This window comes from Anomaloglossus baeobatrachus, chromosome 3, assembly GCF_048569485.1.
Source record: "Anomaloglossus baeobatrachus isolate aAnoBae1 chromosome 3, aAnoBae1.hap1, whole genome shotgun sequence".
In the NCBI taxonomy this organism is placed as follows: Eukaryota; Metazoa; Chordata; class Amphibia; order Anura; family Aromobatidae; genus Anomaloglossus; species Anomaloglossus baeobatrachus.
In genome coordinates this window covers 235814578-235838002 of record NC_134355.1, presented here as the reverse complement: position 1 = coordinate 235838002, position 23425 = coordinate 235814578, and the positions used below count along the sequence as shown (strand labels likewise).

General features: G+C 49.2%; 1 protein-coding gene across 4 annotated transcripts in view; it reads left to right on the top strand.

Moving 5' to 3' along the window:
- Window positions 1–4223: 4223 nt before the first annotated feature.
- The window catches only part of SFT2D1 (SFT2 domain containing 1), a 249606-nt gene continuing 230404 nt past the window's right edge, over window positions 4224–23425 (top strand). For all 4 annotated transcript variants that reach the window (XR_012751622.1, XM_075339762.1, XM_075339761.1 and 1 more), the window contains exon 1: window positions 4224–4350. Coding sequence is in view for 3 of the 4 variants with exons in the window: in XM_075339762.1 (XP_075195877.1) it covers window positions 4288–4350 (63 nt within the window). In the remaining variant the exon portion in view is untranslated. The remainder of the gene's footprint in view (window positions 4351–23425) is intronic.

Genomic DNA, 23425 nt, shown 5'->3' with positions numbered 1-23425 from the left:
TTAGTTTTAAGCTGAAAGGGACCAACTACAGAAAAGAGGTGCCAAGGTCAAGGTCACAGGCTAACAAGCAACACCAACGGGCACGGGATCCAGGTGTGCTCCTTCCCTGCTGCAGTGGCATCAAGAACTTTGGTTTACCACAGTTGTCAGCGTCAGCGTTATTGGACGGAGTGAGTACGCAATTAACCCTTACCGGCCTGCCAGCTCCTCCCCGACACCATCGGTGAGTCTCGGGGCATCCTCCCTACCCGTGAAGGGGGTTAAACACCTGGCTGCCCACACCATCGCCACTGGGAGCTCCCGGCCGCAGCGGTGGAACGTTATGCTTGCTACACTCCACGGGTGGCGTCACGAACGTTCCACACCGTCCCCTGTACATAGCCCCCCTTTATTTGAGTGGCCGCACGACCCCTGGGTCCGGACGTCCCTCGAGCCACCGCGGATCCGGATCCGAGCAGGTCGGCTGCTGACGTGGGGGTGGCACACCTCAAATTTCCTGGCGTCACGAACAGGATCCAAGCAGGACCCAGCAGGCAGGTGCCCCCACACAGCCTCCTGCACATAGCAGGCAGGTGCCCCCACACAGCCTTCTGCACACAGCAGGCAGGTGCCCCCACACAGCCTCCTGCACACAGCAGGCAGGTGCCCCCACACAGCCTCCTGCACACAGCAGGCAGGTGCCCCCACACAGCCTCCTGCACACAGCAGGCAGGTGCCCCCACACAGCCTCCTGCACACAGCAGGCAGGTGCCCCCACACAGCCTCCTCCACACAGCAGGTGCCTCCACACAGCCTCCTGCACACAGCAGGTGCCTCCACACATCCTATTACACAGAGAAGGAGCCCTCACACAGCTGGAGCCCCCACACAGCCTCCTATGCACAACAGGAGCCCTCACACAGCCTCCTATACATAGCAGGAGCTCCCACATAGCCTCTTATATACAACAGGAGCCCCCACAGATCCCATATATCTGTAATCTGTCACAGGATTGAACTGTATCGCGGTGACACTGACATAGTTCAGTGCGGTGGTTGCAGAAGATTCGGGGCTACGGCCAAGAAGTTCTGGGCCGGAGCTCCGGATCTTTGATGCCAGTGGTGCCCCTGCTGGCGGGTCCCCTCTATGTCCAGTTGGAGAGCCTTCTGGGGCATTGACTGGTGTCTGTGTGCCAGACCGATACTGGATAGATGATAGACAAATAGATATCAGATAGATAGATAGATAGAGGGATAGATAGATAGATAGATAGATAGATAGATAGATAGATAGATAGATAGAGGGATACATAGATGATAGATAGAGAGATAGGGAGATAGAAATATGATAGCTAGATAGACAGATAGAGGGATAGATAGATACATAGATAGATACATAGGGAGATAGATAGGGAGATAGATATATGCTAGATAGATAGATATTAGATAGATAGATATATGATAGAGGGATAGAGATACATAGATATAGACAGATATATAATAGATAGGCAGACAGACAGACATTGCACAGTATACAGGACACACACATATTATACATAACACATACAGACAGCACATAATACATTACAGATGACACACAGCATGTTATACTCACATACAGTCACTTCCTGGGCTGCAGGAGTTCAGTGTGGCTGTTGTAGCAGCATCTACGGCAGTGCTGCTGCCCCTTCCCCCTCCCTCTCTATGGTAAAGACAGGAGAGAGGATACAGAGCTGAGGTCAGGTGAGGGCGCCCCCTGCTGGAGCCTGTGCAGGTAGCCGACAGTACGCAGCGCAGAGAGCAGGTGAGGGCGCCCCCTGCTGGAGCCTGTGCAGGGAGCCGACAGTACGCAGAGCGGAGGGGAGGGGGGAGCGGCTGTGCAGGGAGCCGACAGTACGCAGAGCGGAGGGGAGGGGCGGCTGTGCAGGGAGCCGACAGTACGCGGAGGGCGGCTGTGCAGGGAGCCGACAGTACGCAGAGCGGAGGGGAGGCGGCTGTGCAGGGAGCCGACATTACGCAGAGCAGAGCGGAGGGGAGGCGGCTGTGCAGGGAGCCGACAGTACGCGAAGGGGAGGCGGCTGTGCAGGGAGCCCACAGTACGCGGAGGGGAGCGCGGCTGTGCAGGGAGCCGACAGTACGCGGAGGGGAGCGTGGCTGTCCAGGGAGCCGACAGTACGCGGAGGGGAGCGCGGCTGTGCAGGGAGCCGACAGTACGCAGAGCGGAGGGGAGGCGGCTGTGCATGGAGCCGACATTACGCAGAGCAGAGCGGAGGGGAGGCGGCTGTGCAGGGAGCCGACAGTACGCGGAAGGGAGGCGGCTGTGCAGGGAGCCGACAGTACGCGGAGGGGAGCGCGGCTGTGCAGGGAGCCGACAGTACGCGGAGGGGAGCGCGGCTGTCCAGGGAGCCGACAGTACGCGGAGGGGAGCGGAGAGGAGCGCGGCTGTGCAGGGAGCCGACAGTACGCAGAGGGGAGCGGAGGGGAGCGCGGCTGTGCAGGGAGCTGACAGTACGAGGAGGGGAGCGCGGCTGTGCAGGGAGCCGACAGTACGCGGAGGGGAGTGCGGCTGTGCAGGGAGCCGACAGTACGCAGAGCGGAGGGGAGGCGTTAACTCTAGAGGCCACACAACAACTATATGCAAATAGCTGCAGGAGCCCCCACACAGTCTCCTGCGCACAGCAGGAGCCCAGACACAGCCTCCTGCGCACAGCAGGAGCCCCCACACATCCTATTACACAGAGAAGGAGCCCTCACACAGCCGGAGCCCCCACACAGCCTCCTATGCACAATAGGAGCCCTCACACAGCCTCCTATACACAGCAGGAGCCCCCACATAGCCTCTTATATGCAACAGGAGCCCCCACAGATCCCATATAGACATAAAAAAAATTATACTCACCTAATCCTGATTCCCAGCACCGCAGCCTCCGTATTCTCTTCTATGGTGGCCTGCGGATGCAGCGCTATGCAATGATTTCACTGCACTGCCCTTGTGGATATACGGTCTCCTAAGACACAGGCCTGCAACGTTCTGTGGCTTAGGAGACGAGCAGTGATAGAGCATGGAGCTCTGTGCTCTGTCACAGGATTGAACGGTATCGCGGTGACGCCGACATAGTTCAGTGCGGTGGTTGCAGAAGATTCGGGGCTACGGCCAAGAAGTTCTGGGCCGGAGCTCCAGATCTTTGATGCCAGTGGTGCCCCTGCTGGTGGGTCCCCTCTATGTCCAGTTGGAGAGCCCTCTGGGGCATTGACTGGTGTCTGTGTGCCAGACCGATACTGGATAGATGATAGACAAATAGATATCAGATAGATAGATAGATAGAGGGATAGATAGATGATAGATAGATAGAGTGATGCATACATAGATGATAGATAGAGAGATAGGGAGATAGAAATATGATAGCTAGATAGATAGAGGGATAGATAGATACATAGTTAGATAGGGAGATAGACAGATAGGGAGATAGACAGATAGGGAGATAGATATATGCTAGATAGATAGATATATGATAGAGGGATAGAGATACATAGACATAGGCAGACAGACAGACATTGCACAGTATACAGGACACACACATGTTATACATAACACATACAGACAGCACATAATACATTACAGATGACACAGCATGTACAGTCATTTCCTGGGCTGCAGGAGTTCAGTGTGGCAGAGAGGGGGAGAGGAGGGCTTCCTGCTGGAGACTGCGCATTAGGAGCAACAAAGTAAAAGTAAACAGCTGCTCCCTGCGGCGCCTCCTATGCTGTCGGCCTGCCGGCGCCCTGTGCGACCGCACAACTCGCACATGGTAAAGCCGGCTATCAGACAGCACTTCACAGCAGACCCCCGCTGTAGGCTTAAGTTTTCGGAAATACACGAAGTCGGACAGTGCTTGATCCACCGACTCAATGGACACATGGCCAGTAGTGCACATCTCTTCTGGCCATGTGTCACTGTGGCCAGGAGGTGGCACTGTAACGGCTGCTCCCGATCCCAGGAGGTGGCACTATAACGGCTGCTCCCAATGACCGCAGGACAATTGTCACAGCTGCTCCCTATGACTGGTGAACACTGTCACCGCACCTCTAGTCCACGCTACACATTTCGTTCTAAATTCAGGGTTAAATGGGATGAACTGACAGGCTTCCGTACATGCTCTGGGGGCGGAGCAGCGTACCTTGCAGTTCCGTACAGTAGGCTGAGGTTGCCGTCAAGCGAGTCATGTCATCACGTGAACAGTACGTAAAGGCGGACAGCTGTACGGTTTGTTACTGGTAGAGTGTGTGTGTGTGTCGTACTGCAGGAGGCATGGATAAACTGCGAAGGGTTCTGAACGGCCATGAGGACGAAGAAAGGGGGCTGACAGCTCAGGTACGGGGCTAGTAGTCACCTACTGCCGGATGTCAGCACTGCTCTATAAGGGCATGCTGTGCTGGATCCTGAAGGCAGACTTGGGCTGGGTTGCAGCTGTTATTCCGTGCTGGAAATCGCCGGTTATAGCCCGCCGTGCTGGCCATCGGCCCCTGGGCCCGCCGTGCTGGCCATCGGCCCCTGGGCCCGCCGTGCTGGCCATCGGCCCCTGGGCCCGCCGTGCTGGCCATCGGCCCCTGGGCCCGCCGTGCTGGCCATCGGCCCCTGGGCCCGCCGTGCTGGCCATCGGCCCCTGGGCTTTTTTTCTACTCAGAATACACTTGTTGCAGCTCACATACTTCTGCCCCTGCAGTGTGTGTATAGGTGTCTACACTTTTCCCCACCTTGTTCTCTTTAGGACATGCAATGTGTTGGCAGAAAGCTAATGACCCTTATCTTTCTACCTTTCTGCAGATGCTCCCAGCAGAAAAATTAAATGTGCCTCTTAGGCCCTGTGCGCACTGGAAAATGGAATTTTCTCAAGAAAATTCCGCAGGTATTCAAAGATTACCGCACCCGAAAACCGCACGCGGTTTGCTGCGGTTTTACCGCGGTATTGCCGCGGTTTTGCCGCGTGCGGGTTGGGATGTGCTTTATTGCATTCAATGCAATAAAGCACATTGAAAAAAAAAAAAGTCATTTCACTCTGAGATAAAGAAACAGAAGAATAGATAGACAGATCGCTGCATTTCCCACGGTCGGCAGTGAGTTCACATTACCGGCCGTGGGAAATGACCGGTAATTACCTCTGCTGCATTCATTCAGCGCTGTGTCTGTGAAAGTCGCGGCTGGGTGTAAGCAGCGCAGGACCTGTGGATTACGCTGGAGCTTTGTTTCGGGAGGGGTTAATAAAATGGTGAACGAGGCTTGTTTGTTTTATTTAAAATAAAGGCTTTTTCTGTGTGTTTTATTCACTTTACTTACGGGTTGATCATGTCAGCTGTCACATAGACGCTGCCATGATCAAGCCCAGAGTTAATGGTGGTGATCCACCACCATTAACCCCTTGTATTACCCTGACAGCCACTGCTGCAGGAAGAGCCGGGGACACGCCGGTGCTGCCGCATAATGCATGCGACAGTCCTGGGGCAGCTGCGGCTGATATTCTCGGCTGCGGGAGGGGGAGTGAGGCGGGGGACATTAACCCTGCCCCTCTCCCTCCCCAGCCTGAGAATACCGGGCTGCCGCTGTGTGTTTACCTCGGCTGGAAGGTAAATATACAGCGGAGCCCACGTGCTTTGTTTTCTATATTTCTGTTTGATTTCTATGTGTGTTCTATGTCTGTGATGTGTGTGTTTACGCTCTGCTTTGTTTCCTCTTCCTGCAAAACCGCAAGGAGCGATGTACATTACCGGAGGTAAACCGCGAAATACCGCAGGGAATAACGCAGTGAACCGCACAGAATTTGCTACCTGCGTTATTCCCTGCGGGATTTCACGATTAACATTGGAGTCAATGGAGTGAAATCCCGCAGCGACGTGCGAAAAAGAATTGACAGGCAATTGTTTTTGCTGCGGGAATCCCGCAGCAAAACATGCAGCTGTCAAATTCCGCCTAGTGCGGACAGGATTTTTTTTGCCCATAGGTTTTGCTGGTGATTCACTGCAGAGATGTTATGAACATTTTCTGCAGCGAAACATGCAAAAAATCTGCGGCAAAATCCGGTAAGTGCACACATAGCCTTAAAAGGATTGTCCAGACATGCGATTGTATATCTCCATTACTCTTCTTCGGAGTTAGGAAAAAACATATTTGTGTAAAAAGGACAGTTGCATAACTGCAGAGTATAATCTACCCTCTTTAGGCTATGTGCGCACGTTGCGTACTAGCCCTGCAGAAATTTCTGCAGCGGTCTGAAGAGCACACGTGCGCTTCAAATCGCTGCAGAAAATGTCCGTAGAGAAAAAAAAAAAAGCAGATTCCATGCGCTCTGCCTGCAGCTCCTGCCATAGACAGAGCAGGAGCTGCCGGCAAAGCGCACGGAAGAAGTGACATGTCACTTCTTAGAACGCAGCGCTTCGGTAGAAGCCGAAGCGCTGCGCTCTAAAACGCCACGTGCGCACGGCCCCTGCACAATCTCCATAGACTGTGCAGGGGACGCATGCAGTTACGCTGCGCTACAAAGCGCAGCGTAACTGCATGTATTTACGCAGCGTGCGCACATAGCCTTACAGTAGTCGACCCATTGGCTTAATCGATCGCTGATAGGTTTCATGTTTGGCGGTCGTTTATTTGCCTGCTTATACTTGCCGACCACGCTTCCTCGATCGGTAATGATCTGAGCGCATAAACTGTCCTTGTTCCTGGGCGCTCATGTCCTGTCTGTGAGATGTGCTGCTCAGATGATTTTTAAGCAAGGCTAAAATAAGTTCACCTTTTTAGTATGAGCTTTTTGTTAGTTTTACAAGTAATTGGCCAAGTGTTTTCACTAGCCGATTTGTCAAAAACAAGCGCTTCCAATTATAGTCTAGTGCAAACCTAACATTTGATTAAGTTCATATGTTGCGTTTTTTTTTATATAGTTACATAGTTACTAAGGTTGAAAAAAGACCTAGGTCCATCTAGTTCAACCTTCCTCCACCAGTTCTACATTTAGTCACTAAGTCATTTATAACCAGCAATGTTGTGTGTACTGAGGAAATCATCCAGCCCTTTTTTGAAAGCTGTTATAGTATCTGCCATTACTACCTCTTGTGGTAGGGCATTCCACAGTCTGGCTGCTCTAACTGTAAAGAACCCTTTCCTATTTAGCTGTCGGAATCGCTTTTCTTCCACTCGCAGTGAGTGCCCCCTGGTCCTTAGTATTGTCTTCGGAAGAAATAAGTCATGTGCCAGTCCTTTATATTGACCACACATGTATTTATACATATAAATGAGATCTCCTGAGACGTCTTTTTTCTAAGCTAAACATATCTAACTTTTTCAACCTGTCATCATATGGGAGGCCTTCCATTCCTTGTAGTAGTCTAGTTGCCCGCCTTTGAACTGACTCTAACTTCTGAATGTCCTTTTTAAAATGTGGAGCCCAAAACTGAATCCCATATTCCAGATGTGGCTTTACAAGTGATTTATAGAGGGGTAACAATACGTTGGGATCACGGGATCTAATCTCTCTTTTTATACACCCTTAATTCTTGTTTGCTTTTGCAGCTGCTGCTTGACATTGAGTGCTGTTGCTCAGCTTATTTGTAATGAGAATACCCAAGTCCTTCTCCTGTTCTGTAGTCCCGAGTTTACTTCCATTTAATGTATACGCAGTTATAGGATTATTCCGTCCTAGGTGCATTACTTTACATTTATCAACATTAAATCTCATTTGCCAAGTATCTGCCCATTCTGACATCTTATCCAGATCTTTTTGTAATATTGTACTATCCAGGTCAGTTTTTAATATCCTACATAGTTTGGTGTCATCGGCAAAGACTGACACTGTACTATCAATCCCATCCACAAGGTCATTAATAAAGAGAGTAAAAAGAATCTGTCCAAGCACAGATCCCTGCGGCACCCCACTGCTGACTATGGCCCATTTAGAGAATGTTCAATTTATGACTACTCTTTGTTTCCTATCTTTTAGCCAATTCCTTACCCAGTTGCATATAGTTTCCCCTAGTCCTTGCTTCTGGAGCTTTAGTATAAGGCCATTATGTGGTACAGTATCAAATGCCTTTGCAAAGTCCAAATAAATCACATCAGCTGGATTACCAATATCCAGGTTTGCACTTACCCCCTCATAGAACCCCAACAGGTTGGTTAGACACGACTTATCTTTCATGAATCCATGCTGTTTGTCAGTTATTATATTATTTTCTGCAACATATTTTTGCATGTCATCCCTTAAAATGCCCTCAAAAACTTTGCATACTACTGATGTCAGGCTTACTGGACGGTAGTTGCCTGGATCTACCCTCTTACCTTTCTTAAATATCGATACCACACGGAACTTCCTGCAACTGTCACATTCATCAATCAGACGAATAGCACAGATGCAGACATTTCTGCAGCTTGTGAGGTAATGAGCAGCCCTGGCATGGTACTGGAGATGGGGTCCACCCTATGTCTGTAGCCACAAGATGTTGCAGAGTATGTTCACCATTGCTGGTTCTTTCTGAGAAAGTCACCTTTTGCAAAGTTGCTACTTGGCTTACTATCCGTTATTTTTATCCACTTTTAGGGTATGTGCTCACGCTGCGGAAAATTTCTGGAGCGGAAATTCCGCGGATTTCTCAAATCCGCAGTACAGTGAGTCGCCAGCCATTTCTATGGCATTTAGGGAGTGCTGTGCTCATGCTGTGTTTTTTTTTTTTTTTTTCTGCAGCAGATTTCCCCTTTGGAAAAATCTGCAGCATGTCAATTATTCCTGTGGATTTTTCGTATGATCCCATACTTACCTACCTTGATTGACGACACGAGTCACTTCCTCTGATGCAGAGGAGTGCGGTGGAGCCAGGAGCAGGAGGTGGGCGGGGCCTGCACGAGCTCCGATCATGTGACAGCCGGAGCTAGTTCAGGCCCGCCCACCTTCTCTTGCAAAGGGCAGACAGACACGGCTGGAAAGTGAAGTGCTGCGTGATAGAGGTAAGTATGAACTCCCCAATCACTCCAGCACTTATTGTGCATTGAGGATGCAGTGCCCAAGCCATGGTACTGTATCTTCAATGCAGAATAACTGCAGCATATCCGCAGGACATTCCGCAATACAACTGCAGCATTAAAACAAAGTTGAGCTGTGGTTTTCTGGGAGCTCCTGTGGATATATCCACAGGACACTTACCCCGTGGGCACATAGCCTTAGGGGTACTTCACACACAGCGAGATCGCTACTGAGTCACGTTTTTTGTGACCTCATTAGCGATCTCGCTGTGTGTGACACTGAGCAGCGATCTGGCCCCTGCTGTGAGATCGCTGCTCGTTACACACAGCCCTGGTTCGTTTTTTTTTATTGTTGCTCTCCTGCTGATAAGCACACATCGCTGTGTGTGACAGCGAGAGAGCAACAATCCTGAATGTGAAGGGAGCAGGAGCCGGCGTCTGACAGCCTGTGGTAAGCTGTAACCAAGGTAAACATCGGGTAACCAAGGTGGTTACCCGATATTTACCTTCGTTACCAGCCTCCGCAGCTCTCACGCTGCCAGTGCCGGCTCCTGCTCCCTGCACACGCTAAGTTAAGCGGTGTGAGCTGGTAACTAAGGTAAACATCGGGTAACCATACCCGATGTTTACCTTGGTTACCAGTGTCCCCAGCTTCCAGACGCCGGCTCCGTGCAAGCGCAGCGTCGCTTGCACGTCGCTGCTGGCTAAAGGGCTGGTCACTGGTCGCTGGTGAGATCTGCCTGATTGACAGCTCACCAGCGACCATGTAGCGATGCAGCAGCGATCCTGACCAGAAATTGAAATAACATAGAAGGAAAAGTGCACAGCACTGCTTACCCTTTCAAGAGGTAGTGAGATGATCTCGTTTCACCACTAAGCAGTGTGGTTGTTGCTTTGTGACATCAGGCACAATCCTGAAAAAATTCCTGGTATGATGGAAGCTGCTGTCTCAACCGTGGTGCTATTGCCCAGACGAAGCCATCAATTCATAGAAAATAAAGGAGCGGGCAGCACTCTGCAGGTAGCTTCAGACAGCTTTATTTTTCGATGCTGACAGGTGTAACAGACATGAATGAGTGGAGGGAGGGGAGCACGAGGACGATGGTACCGTTTCGCACCTCTAGGGGCGCTTTCACGGGTCCATACAAAGTAAACGTGAGTAGTGATCATTTAAATAGAAAATTTCTAACACACGTGTAAACATTTAAAATCTGATTAAAAAAACAAACACATCCTGCAATAGTATTATGCTATATAGTAATTTTGTTCAAAATCTTAGTCGAACTGAACCACTGTCTGATTAATATATGTATTCATAAGAATTTTTCAAACAGACAAAAAAGAAAAAACTTTTTTCTTTGTCGCTCCATTGGGAGACCCAGACAATTGGGTGTATAGCTTCTGCCTCCGGAGGCCACATAAAGTATTACACTAAAAGTGTAAAGCCCCTCCCCTTCTGCCTATACACCCCCCGTGCATCACGGGCTCCTCAGTTTTCATGCTTTGTGCGAAGGAGGCTGACATCCACGCATAGCTCCACATCTTAGTCAGCAGCAGCTGCTGACTAGGTCGGATGGAAGAAAAGAGGGCCCATAACAGGGCCCCCAGCATGCTCCCTTCTCACCCCACTCTGGTCGGCGGTGCTGTTAAGGTTGAGGTACCCATTGCGGGTACATAGGCAGGAGCCACATGCTGTTTTCCTTCCCCATCCCTTAATGGGCTCTGGGTGAAGTGGGATCCTAATCGGTCTCCAGGCACTGGGACCGTGCTCCCTCCGCAGCCCCTGGGGAATCTGCTGGACAGGAGCCGGGTATCATCAGGGACAAGGCCCTGCTACTATGAGGTACTCTGTGTCCCCGTGGGGACCGCGCATGGAGCGCTTGTGCCATATACACTGCAGCTCTGCTGGGTGTGTTAGTGCGCCGGGGACTACCGCGCCGGCCGCGCTTATATGCCGGCCGCGCTTATAACTTTAGTCCCCGGCTTTTGCGGCCTAGTATCGCATATTCCCGCCCCCAGGCCTGCCAGTCAGGGGAAGGGCGGGACGCTGCACAGGACGTCAGCGCTGAGGGCTGGAGCATACTTTGTATCCTCCTCCCCCCTCATTCAGCACAGTGGGGCTCCAGATTCCCGCACTTTCTAGGGCACGCCCACGGCCTCCTCCTCCCCACAGAACGCCGGCAGCCATTCCTGTCAGCACTTCTGACGCTGGAGAGGAGAGACAACACGGCTCTGGGAGGCCCAGGCAGGGAATCTGGTGATCACACAACCGCTTTGAGCGGTCGGTAAGCAGCACCTGTGGTGCTGGCCCCACTGAGTGCCGAAGTGTACATATATATGTGTACATATATATATATATATATATATATATATATATATATATATATTGCTATACATTTACACTGTACGGTCACACTGTTGATTTTTGGCTATATACCCTCCTGGATTGTACTCAGAGGAGACAACAGCATGTCGTCCGCAAAAAGCAAGGGTGCCAAAGCACAGGCTTACTTTGCAACCTGTACCTCATGTGCGGCTATACTACCGGCAGGTTCCACTGACCCTCATTGTGTGCAATGCTCGGCCCCTGTGGCACTTACTCAGCCGGAGCCTCTGCTACTGGTGGCCCAGGTGGAACCACCTGCTACCACTGTCCAGGTGACAGGGACGGAGTTTGCAGTATTTGCTGACAAACTGTCTGAGAGTATGGATAAATGGTCTGCTAGGATACTAGAAGCCTTACAGTCCAGACCGGTGACTCAGGCCCCGGGCACTGTTCAATCATGGACCCCAGGCCCCCCTCAATTGGAGCAGCAAAGTGCTCCTGGAGTGACCCATAGGTCCCAGGGTGAGGTCTCTGACACAGACCGCAGTCCCAGGCCGCCTAAGCGGGCTCGCTGGGAAATTCCCTTGACTTCATCACACTGTTCAGGGTCTCAGCAGGAGGACTCTCTGGAAGATGAAGCGGAGGTTGCAGATCAGGATTCTGATCCTGAGGCCGCTCTCAACCTAGATTCACCTGATGGTGACGCCATAGTGAATGACCTTATAGCGACCATCAATCAGGTGTTGGATATTTCTCCACCAGCGCCTACAATTGAGGAGTCAGCTTCTCAGCAGGAGAAATTCCGTTTCAGGTCTCCCAAGCGTACATTGAGTATGTTTCTGGATCACTCTGACTTCAGAGAGGCAGTCCAGAAACACCGAGCTTGTCCAGATAAGCGTTTTTCCAAGCGCCTTAAGGATACACGTTATCCCTTCCCCCCCTGACGTTGTCAAGGGCTGGGCTCAGTGTCCTAAGGTGGATCCTCCTGTCTCCAGACTGGCGGCTAGATCCATAGTTGCAGTGGAAGATGGGGCTTCACTCAAAGATGCCACTGACAGACAGATGGAGCTCTGGTTGAAATCCATCTATGAAGCTATCGGCGCGTCTTTTGCTCCAGCATTCGCAGCCGTATGGGCACTCCAAGCTATCTCAGCTTGTCATGCGCAGATTAATGCAGTCACACGTACATCTGCTCCGCAAGTGGTGTCCTTAACCTCTCAGGCGTCGGCGTTTGCGTCCTACGCCATTAATGCTGTCCTGGACTCTGCTAGCCGTACGGCGGTAGCATCCGCCAATTCGGTGGTAGTCCGCAGGGCCATGTGGCTACGTGAATGGAAGGCAGACTCTGCTTCCAAAAAGTTTTTAACTGGTTTGCCATTTTCTGGCGACCGCCTGTTTGGTGAGCGATTGGATGAAATCATTAAACAATCCAAGGGAAAGGACTCATCCTTACCCCAGTCCAAACCTAACAGACCTCAACCACGGAAGGTACAATCGAGGTTTCGGTCCTTTCGGCCCGCGGGCAGGTCTCAGTTCTCCTCGTCCAAAAGGCCTCAGAAGGATCAGAGGAACTCCGATTCATGGCGGTCTAAGTCACGTCCTAAAAAGACCACCGGAGGAACCGCTCCCAAAGCGGCCTCCTCATGACTTTCGGCCTCCGCACACCGCATCCTCGGTCGGTGGCAGGCTTTCCCGCTTTTGCGACGCCTGGCTGCCACAGGTAAAAGACCGATGGGTGAGAGACATTCTATCCCACGGTTACAGGATAGAGTTCAGCTCTCGTCCTCCGACTCGATTTTTCAGAACATCTCCGCCCCCCGAGAGAGCCGATGCTCTTCTTCAGGCGGTGTGCACTCTGAAGGCGGAAGGAGTGGTGATCCCTGTTCCTCTTCAGCAACAGGGTCACGGTTTTTACTCCAACCTGTTTGTGGTGCCGAAAAAGGACGGATCCTTCCGTCCTGTTCTGGACCTAAAACTGCTCAACAAACACGTAAAAACCAGGCGGTTCCGGATGGAATCGCTCCCCTCCGTCATCGCCTCAATGTCCCAAGGAGACTTCCTGGCATCAATCGACATCAAAGATGCTTATCTCCACGTACCGATTGCACCAGAGCATCAGCGCTTCCTGCGCTTCGCCATAGGGGATGAACACCTTTAGTTCGTGGCACTGCCTTTCGGCCTGGCGACAGCCCCACGGGTCTTCACCAAGGTCATGGCAGCAGTGGTAGCAGTCCTACACTCTCAGGGACACTCGGTGATCCCTTACTTAGACGATCTGCTTGTCAAGGCACCCTCTCAAGTGGCATGCCAACACAGCCTGAACATTGCTCTGGAGACTCTCCAGAGTTTCGGGTGGATCATCAATTTTCCAAAGTCAAATCTGACACCGGCCCAATCACTGACATATCTTGGCATGGAGTTTCATACTCTATCAGCGATAGTGAAGCTTCCGCTGGACAAACAGCGTTCACTACAGACAGGGGTGCAATCTCTCCTTCAAGGCCAGTCACACCCCCTGAGGCGCCTCATGCACTTCCTAGGGAAGATGGTAGCAGCAATGGAGGCAGTTCCTTTTGCGCAGTTTCATCTGCGTCCTCTTCAATGGGACATTCTCCGCAAATGGGACAGGAAGTCGACGTCCCTCGACAGGAACGTCTCCCTTTCACGGGCAGCCAAGGCTTCCCTTCAGTGGTGGCTTCTCCCCACTTCTCTGTCGAAGGGGAAATCCTTCCTTCCCCCGTCATGGGCTGTGGTCACGACGGACGCGAGCCTGTCAGGGTGGGGAGCAGTCTTTCTCCACCACAGGGCTCAGGGAACCTGGACTCCGACAGAGTCCTCCCTTCAGATCAATGTTCTGGAGATAAGGGCAGTGTATCTTGCCCTAAAGGCGTTCCAGCCGTGGCTGGAAGGCAAGCAGATCCGAATTCAGTCGGACAACTCCACAGCGGTTGCATACATCAACCACCAGGGAGGAACACGCAGTCGGCAAGCCTTCCAGGAAGTCCGGCGGATTCTGATGTGGGTGGAAGCCATGGCCTCCACCATATCCGCAGTTCACATCCCGGGCGTAGAAAACTGGGAAGCAGACTTTCTCAGTCGCCAGGGCATGGACGCAGGGGAATGGTCCCTTCACCCAGACGTGTTTCAGGAGATCTGTTGCCGCTGGGGGATGCCGGACGTCGACCTAATGGCGTCACGGCACAACAACAAGGTCCCGACATTCATGGCACGGTCTCAAGATCACAGAGCTCTGGCGGCAGATGCCTTAGTTCAGGATTGGTCGCAGTTTCAACTCCCTTATGTGTTTCCTCCTCTGGCACTGTTGCCCAGAGTGTTATGCAAGATCAGGTCCGACTGCCGCCGCGCAATCCTCGTCGCTCCAGACTGGCCAAGGAGGTCGTGGTACCCAGATCTGTGGCATCTCACGGTGGGTCAACCGTGGGCACTACCAGACCGACCAGACTTGCTGTCTCAAGGGCCGTTTTTCCATCTGAATTCTGCGGCCCTCAACCTGACTGTGTGGCCATTGAGTCCTGGATCCTAGCGTCTTCAGGGTTATCTCAAGAGGTCATTGCCACTATGAGGCAGGCTAGGAAACCAACGTCCGCCAAGATCTACCACAGGACGTGGAGGATATTCCTATCTTGGTGCTCTGATCAGGGGTTTTCTCCCTGGCCATTTGCCTTGCCCACTTTTCTTTCCTTCCTTCAATCCGGATTGAAAAAAGGGTTGTCGCTCGGCTCTCTTAAGGGACAAGTCTCAGCGCTCTCTGTTTTTTCAGAAGCGCCTGGCTAGACTTCCACAGGTACGCACGTTCCTGCAGGGGGTTTGTCACATAGTCCCTCCTTACAAGCGGCCGTTAGAACCCTGGGATCTGAACAGGGTGCTGATGGCTCTTCAGAAACCACCTTTCGAGCCAATGAAGGATATTTCTCTCTCACGCCTTTCACAGAAAGTGGTCTTCCTAGTAGCAGTCACATCACTTCGGAGAGTGTCTGAGCTAGCAGCGCTGTCATGCAAAGCCCCTTTCCTGGTGGTTCTGCGTCCGGTTCCGGAATTTCTCCCTAAGGTGGTATCCCCCTTTCATCTCAATCAGGATATCTCCTTACCCTCTTTTTGTCCTCATCCTGTTCACCAGTGTGAAAAGGATTTGCACTTGTTAGATCTGGTGAGAGCACTCAGACTCTACATTTCCCGTACGGCGCCCCTGCGCCGCTCGGATGCACTCTTTGTCCTTGTCGCTGGCCAGCGTAAAGGGTCACAAGCTTCCAAATCAACCCTGGCTCGGTGGATCAAGGAACCAATTCTCGAAGCTTACCGATCTTCTGGGCTTCCGGTTCCCTCAGGGCTGAAAGCCCATTCTACCAGAGCCGTGGGTGCGTCCTGGGCTTTGCGGCACCAGGCTACGGCTCAGCAGGTGTGTCAGGCTGCTACTTGGTCGAGCCTGCACACTTTCACGAAACACTATCAGGTGCATACCTATGCTTCGGCGGATGCCAGCCTAGGTAGGCGAGTCCTTCAGGCGGCGGTTGCCCACCTGTAGGAAAGGGCCGTTTTACGGCTCTATTACGAGGTATTATTTTACCCACCCAGGGACTGCTTTTGGACGTCCCAATTGTCTGGGTCTCCCAATGGAGCGACAAAGAAGGGAATTTTGTTTACTTACCGTAAATTCCTTTTCTTCTAGCTCCAATTGGGAGACCCAGCACCCGCCCCTGTTCCCTTCGGGCTGTTGTTCTTTGTGTACACATGTTGTTCATGTTGAATGGTTTCAGTTTTCCGAAATTCCTTCGGATTGAATTTACTTTAAACCAATTTATAATTTTTCCTCCTTCTTGCTTTTGCACCAAAACTGAGGAGCCCGTGATGCACGGGGGGTGTATAGGCAGAAGGGGAGGGGCTTTACACTTTTAGTGTAATACTTTGTGTGGCCTCCGGAGGCAGAAGCTATACACCCAATTGTTTGGGTCTCCCAATTGGAGCTAGAAGAAAAGGAATTTACGGTAAGTAAACAAAATTCCCTTCTTTGTTACTTTCTTATCCTTATGAGTGTGTGTCGGCATTTCCCCGTTTTTATTTATTTTTATAGAATCCATTAGCTCATCAATAACTATTATACGCCGGTAGAGTTACTATAAATATAATTAAACCTTATTGATACATAATTTAAAGGTTATTTTTAAATGTATAATATTTATTTATTTTTTTATTTTTATTAGGGGTTTAAACCGCCAGACACTCATAATGGAGCTCATATATTTAATCATTAATGTTCAATATTCCCACTCTCTTCCAAGATTATATAAAGGACTACTTCAAAATCTTGCTAGTTTGACAGTGTTTTGATTAGTACATATCATATAAATAGTCATCAGCGATATTGTTGTAATAATTCATATGGGGCTGTTTAGCCGAAAATTATTGGTCATAAAAAAAAAAACATCCATGGACAAAGTCAGAACTATGACTTAATTGCACAATACTGAGGAGGGGAACGTTGTTAAAGAAATATGACTAGATCGTTCTTATCATTGAAACCTGTCGGTCCCATTGCTTTAGTGTCTATAATCCAGCGAGCCTCCCTCCTCAGTAGGTGCTTATGTGTATCTCCTCCTGCTGGAGAAGGTACAATTTTTTTTTTTTTTTCCAAACCTGCGAATTTTAATAATTTATAATTCCCATTGTGGAGAGACAATTTGAATAATTCCCATTGTGTATTTCTTGCATATGATTAATGAGGCGGGTAGCCCCTATCCCTGTATTTATAGAGTGTAAATGTTCTCTGAATCTAGTGAACATCGGTCTGATCGTTTTACCGATGTAGAAAAAATTGCAAGGGCATAGAATGATATAGACTACCCATTTAGTGCGGCAGGTAATAAGATCATTCATTTTATACCATTTTTTTTCCCCCAACTTTAATACTTTTGCCTGTCAGATGTTGACTACAATATGTGCAATTTCCACATTTATAATTTCCTATAGGTGTACTTTTTTCTAACCATGTTTTTTGTGGGGTGAATCTCCTTTTAATTAATAAATCTCCTATATTTTTCGATCTACGATAGGTAATTTGAGGTCTATTTTGCGCTATTTCCTGTAAGTCTCTCTCTATCACTCTCAATAATATGCCAGTGGCGATTTATTATAGATTTTATTGCTTGGTCCATGTCTGTTACACCTGTCAGCATCGAAAAATAAAGCTGTCTGAAGCTACCTGCAGAGTGCTGCCCGCTCCTTTATTTTCTAGCGATCCTGACCAGGTCAGATCGCTGGTCGGATCGCTGCTGCATCGCTAAAGTGTGAAGGTACCCTTAGGGTAATAAACCTTAATCCCCTTATAAATGTATGTATTGTTGCTTAATACAGATTTCCCACCTCTGAATGAAAGGAAATATGGTTCTCATTCACTCCCTGTAAACCTAATATTTTGAAAATGGTGAGCAATTAAAACACAGTTGTGCTCAAAGGTTTACATACCCTGGATTTTTTTCTGCTTTCTTGGCCTTTTTTCAGAGAATATGAATCATAAAACAAATTTTTCCACTCCTGGTTAGTGGTTGGGTGAAGCCATTTATAGTCTACTGTGTTTTTTTTTTTTTTTTTTTTTTTTCTCTTTTTAAATCATAATGACAACCAAAAACATCCAAATGACCCTGATCAAAAGTTCACATATTCTGGTGATTTTTAGCCTGATAACATGCACAGAAGTTGACACAAATGGGTTTGATGGCTAATAAAGGTAACCTGTTTGCTTGTAATCAGTGTGTGCATAAAAGATAAGTGAATTTTTGGGATCCAGACAAACTTTCATGCAGCCACTGACGTTTCTGGATTGTGAGACATGAAGCAAAAGAATTGCCAACGGATGTACGGGAAAAAGAAGTTGAACTGTATAAAACAGGAAAGGGATACAAAAAGATATCCAAGGAATTGATGTCAGTCAGCAGTGTTTAAACTGTGATTAATAAATGGAAAACCAGGGGCTCAGTAAAAACCAAACCACGATCAGGTAGAACAACATTATTTTTTTTTTTCCTTTTCGCCCATGACAGCACCACATCAGGACAGGAAACCCACTGAAATACAATGGCGGTACCTCTCCTCCGCATTTTGGTTTCCTGTCCTGATGGGATAACCCACGGAATCTCCCAGGTTTGACCTGGTGTGCAAGTTTGGTTGTTACCAAAAGCTGGCATTCGGGCCTGGATATACCTCCCCAGGGCTTCGGCTGTCTGCGTCGCCCCAGGCTATGTGATCCTCACACGGAGCCAGAGAGACGAGCGCCTTGCTGATGGAACTCCGGGGTGAAGAGGAAGTGATGTGGCACCCGGGAGTTCGTCACCTGGGCATGCGCAAGGTGTTCCAAGATGGCAGCGCCCAGCGAACGGATTCCGGGTGGGAAATTTGAACCAGGGAGGTATGAGGAGTCACCTTCGCTGCATTCTGGTGAGTATGACTTCTCCCCTAGTCAGGATGGAAGACAACTCTCCACCAGAGCAGGATGTGCTGGAACAGCATGCGGATTCCCAGGCTTCACAGAAGCAGCAGCGAGGGGAGCGCTCCTCCGGCAGGGCTAGTCCCTCCAGTCCAGCAAGTCGACATTCCAGGGGGTCTAAGAAATTCATATCTGGAAGACATAAACCGCCTCCGAAACTGGTACCAGATCGGCCATCTTGGGGGTTGAGTGTCTGCTGCAGCATTTCATTATTTAAAAGTCCCCCTATGTTTCCTTCTTTCTTTCAGGAGGTATCTAAGAAGCATACCTCTAAGAGGAATCATAGGAGTTGTGGTGTTTGCAAGGACAGTCTATCCTCAGATTACCAAGGGGACCTTGCCCCATCTGTATCAAAGAATGCTTCTGTTTTATTTAGATCATAATGTTAAAATCACATACAAAATTAAAAAAAATGACCAAAACCTGACATGTTTCAGATTCTAGAACAGGGTCTTTATTCATGGGTAACATGGACAAAAGTGAATGCTGATTTTATAAGAGGAAACATGAACATGGCTCACTGAATCAGTGTCCAAGTGAAAACATCTGTTGTTGACTGATTTGTTCATTTACGACAAGACAGTAAAAAATACATAATGTTAGCACAAAGAGCTTAGTATACAATTTTCACACTCTAGATGTGGTCTAAAATACATAGTATAGAATTATATCATTCCAGATGTCAAGTATAAATAAGCAAACCCCTCAGCACCAGAAAAGCTGCTTCTATTGTTTTCTGTTGTCAGCCATTATAAACACCTGTTATTGGTATAGAAAGGCTGCAACTATTATCCCTTGTCAATCGTTACAAGTCAGAGAATAGCTGTGATAATGTGGGAGAACTACAGCTTTTATTCTGTTGTCAGCTATTACTAAGAAAAGGCTGCTATAATATCGGGGAACCACATCCACTATTCTCTATCAACCTTAACAGGCTAGGAAAGAAGCTATTGTAATATATGGAAACTTGCGTCTATTGTTCTCTATTATCAGCCATGCAAGCTGGAAAAAAAAACAAACAAAAAAAACCACGAGGTGATATTAGTATAAGGAAACTGCATCGATTATTCTTCTGGTTTTTGGTTTATGTACGGAAGCACCAAGCTTCAAGGCTGAGTTGAGAGATATTATCCGTGCTGAAGTCAGGGATTCCATAGGCTCCCTCTGTCAGCACCGAAAACACATAAAAAATCCACTAGGAAAGATGAGGGAGCTTCACATAAATCAGGCAGCTCTGAACGGGGTTCCAGAAAATTGTCACCTGTCTCTTCCTCATCCTTGGACTCCTCATCTTCCTCAGACGTGGGTGGCAGACCATGCTTTCCATTCTCTGAGGCTACACCCCTATTGAAAGGTATCCGTTCCACTATGGGGCTGGTGGATGATAAAGATACTGAATCCACACAAGACCTCATGTTTGGAGGCCTGGAATGCAGGTCCGTGGTACCAGGGAGGCTGCAGCATGAACTCTTCGCCCGACTATGGCAGGTAAATGTGTAGCAAGGTCCTTAATGGTCTGGGTCCAACAATTAGAAGACCAACTTAAAGGTGACGTGTCTAGAAAGGACATTATTTCCTCAGTTCCACGTATACAAGGGTCGGCAGCCTTCTAGCGGATGCTTCCATCGACTCGCTCAAATTATCTGCAAAGGCAGCAGCTCTTTCCAATCCTGAAAGGGAGACGTACAGTCCAGCAACAGACTATGCGGAAACTTTCTGTTTGTATCACAGCTGGATGACCTTCTGTCCAAAGCGGCAGACAAGAAACAAGGATTTCCGGCTGTATAAACTCCAATCCCTCGTAGCAGTCAGTTTCGGAGTAAGCAATTTTTCCATAAGAAGCCTCCCAGAGACCAGGACTCTTGGAAGGATAGAAGGAAGAAGTCCTCAGGATTTATGTTTTGTCCATCATCCTCTACCAAGCCAAAAGGCCCTCAATGACGCCATCATCCCAGTGGAGGGAAGGTCCTTCCTTCCCTCCCTCCCTCCATGGATTCTACGGATCATCGCAGAAGGGCTGACATTACAACTGGAGTCACCCCTCGGGGGTATTTTATTGTAACATCCATATGATAGGCAGAGAAAAGAATAGTGATCTCCATCTTAGAGCACTTGGGGTGGATCATAAATCCAGAATACAACCTCAACAGTGTCTGTGTTTCTTGGGGCTGATCCTGGATTCAGTCGCTCAGAAGTCTTTTTTCCCGGAGGAGAAGATACTCAAGTCACAATCCCTGGTCACCTTGGCAATTTGAAAAACCAGTCATGACCCTCACACAGGCTGTCTCTTGTGGGGTCCCTGAAATCCTGCATCCCCGTAGTTCCTTGGGCTCAGATACATATGAGATCCCTTCAGATGGAGGTCCTTGCCTGACAGCAACAGTCAGGAGGCTGCTTGGATATGAGAATCCGCTTTGATCCAAAGGTGTTTCTTACCCTGTCCTGGTGGCAGGACTTAACTCATCTGTCTGCAGGGGTGTCATGGTGTCCCAACATCATGGATATCATCACAACAGATGCAGGTCACTTAGGCTGTGTAGCTCACCTGAGAACTCACCTGTTACAAAGGACTATGAGACGATCATGTGAGGAATCGGTCCTCAAACTTCAGGGAACTTACTGCGATAAAGTTGGCCAGGGATCATCCCATGACAATGGATACAATGCAGATCCCCTGGTCACGGGGTCTTCTATATGCTTTTCCATCCCCTGGTTCTTTCATCAGTCCTCAGGAAGAGTCGGGAAGGCAAAGCCCTCATCCTCATAGCTCCCTTCTGGCCAAAAAGACCCTGGTTCTATTGGCTCCAAAGACTGGCAATATCAGACCCTTGGATACTGCCGGATGAGACAGACCTTCTAGTCCGGAGACCAATGTGCCACCCCAAGGATCCTACCCTCCACTTGACAGCGTGGCATTTGAAAGGCAGCTGCTCCTAGCACAGGGATTCTCTGAGAATTTAGTAGAAACTCTCCTTTTAAAAGTAGGAAGCCGGTCACCACTGGTATTTATGGAAGGGTCTGGTGGAAATTCCTGCAGGTTTCGGTGCACAGATCGGGGGTCCCCCTCCCTTCCCGACCATCCTGGAATTCCTTCAGAAAGGGTTGGAGTTGGACTTATCCACGAGCACCTTGAAGGTACAAGTTTCCGCCCTAGGAGCCTTCTATAATCATAACCTCACAGAGAATAGATGGATTAGCAGGTTAATTCAATCCTGTGCCTGAGTGACTCCCCTCCCTTCTCCTTGCATGCCTCCCTGGGATTGAATCATTAAATCTTTTGTCCTTGATGCCTTTTTATAGACACCCTGGTGAGCCCCTTTCGGATGTTCTCTCTTTCCCCCCATTCCCCCCCCCCCCCCGCCCGAAACCCTGTCCCTGAAGGTGGTGCTACTCATAGCTTTGACATCCGTTAAATGGGTGGGGGACCTACAGGCGCTCTCCATTGTCCATCCATATACTCAAATTTTGGTCAATAAAGTGGAATTGCGTACAGATCCCTCATACCTGCTTAAAGTGGTCAAGCCCTTTCACAGGTCCCAGGAAATCCATACTGCCTTCCTTTTTGTGACCCTCCTTCCAATGACAAAGAGGCCAGGCTCCATAGATTGGATGTGAGAAGGACCCTTATTACCTACTTAGATAGGACCAGGGAATGGCGGAAATCTCAGGCCCTGTTTGTTGCGTTCCAGGGAAAGTCCCGGGTCTGTAAAGTATCTAAAAGCACCTTGGCTAGATGGGCCAGGGATGCTATCTCCATGGCCTACTCATCTAAGGGGGTGCCAGTTCCCCTGCACTAGGTCAGTTTCCTCTATTTGGGCTGAGAGGGCAGAGGTCTCTATTGATCAGATATGCAGAGCCGCCACTTATTCCTCTGCCTCTTTCTATAGACTTGTGCTCCATGGCCGACCCTTCTTGGTAGACGGGTATTACAGGCGGTGGTCCCTCTCTAAGGTGATTGGTCTCTAGAATCTTTCAGGTGGTGCTGTCATGGGCAAAAGGGAAAAATCTTAATTACTTACCGGTAATGGGATTTTTAGAAGCCCATGACAGCACCCTTAGTCTTTCTCTCTCTTCCCCCCCCCCCCCCCCCCCCATTTACTGTTTTGTGGGCATCCTTCGGGGAGTGTTAGTGTTAATGGTGTTCTTAATGGTGGTATAATTAACAATTTGTTTTGTTTTTTTGTTGGTCCTCTCTTGCTCTGTAAACCTACAGATGCGTAGGAGAGTTACCGCCCTTTTATTTCAGTGGGTTTCCTGTCCTGAGGTGGGAGGAACCTCTCTCAGATGGTGCTGTCATGGGCTTCTGAAAATCCCATTATAAGTAATTTTAAGATTTTCAGCCACAATTGCCAGGAAAATTGTTCGGGTTGCAAAGGGAAAAAACCCCCAAAACCCACAAATAACCAGGGCTGTGGAGTCGGAGCTCATTTTAGTGGAGTATGAGTCGGTATAAAATTTACCGACTCCTAAAATATATAATAAATTGAGGACAGTAGTGCAATGCAGAATGTTCTGAATATTTTTTCATAGGAATTTGGGAAAGTTATGAAATGTCCTATAAATAGCTGTTCTATTCCTGATCTAAGGCTACATTCACACACAGCATTTTGGCTGCTTTT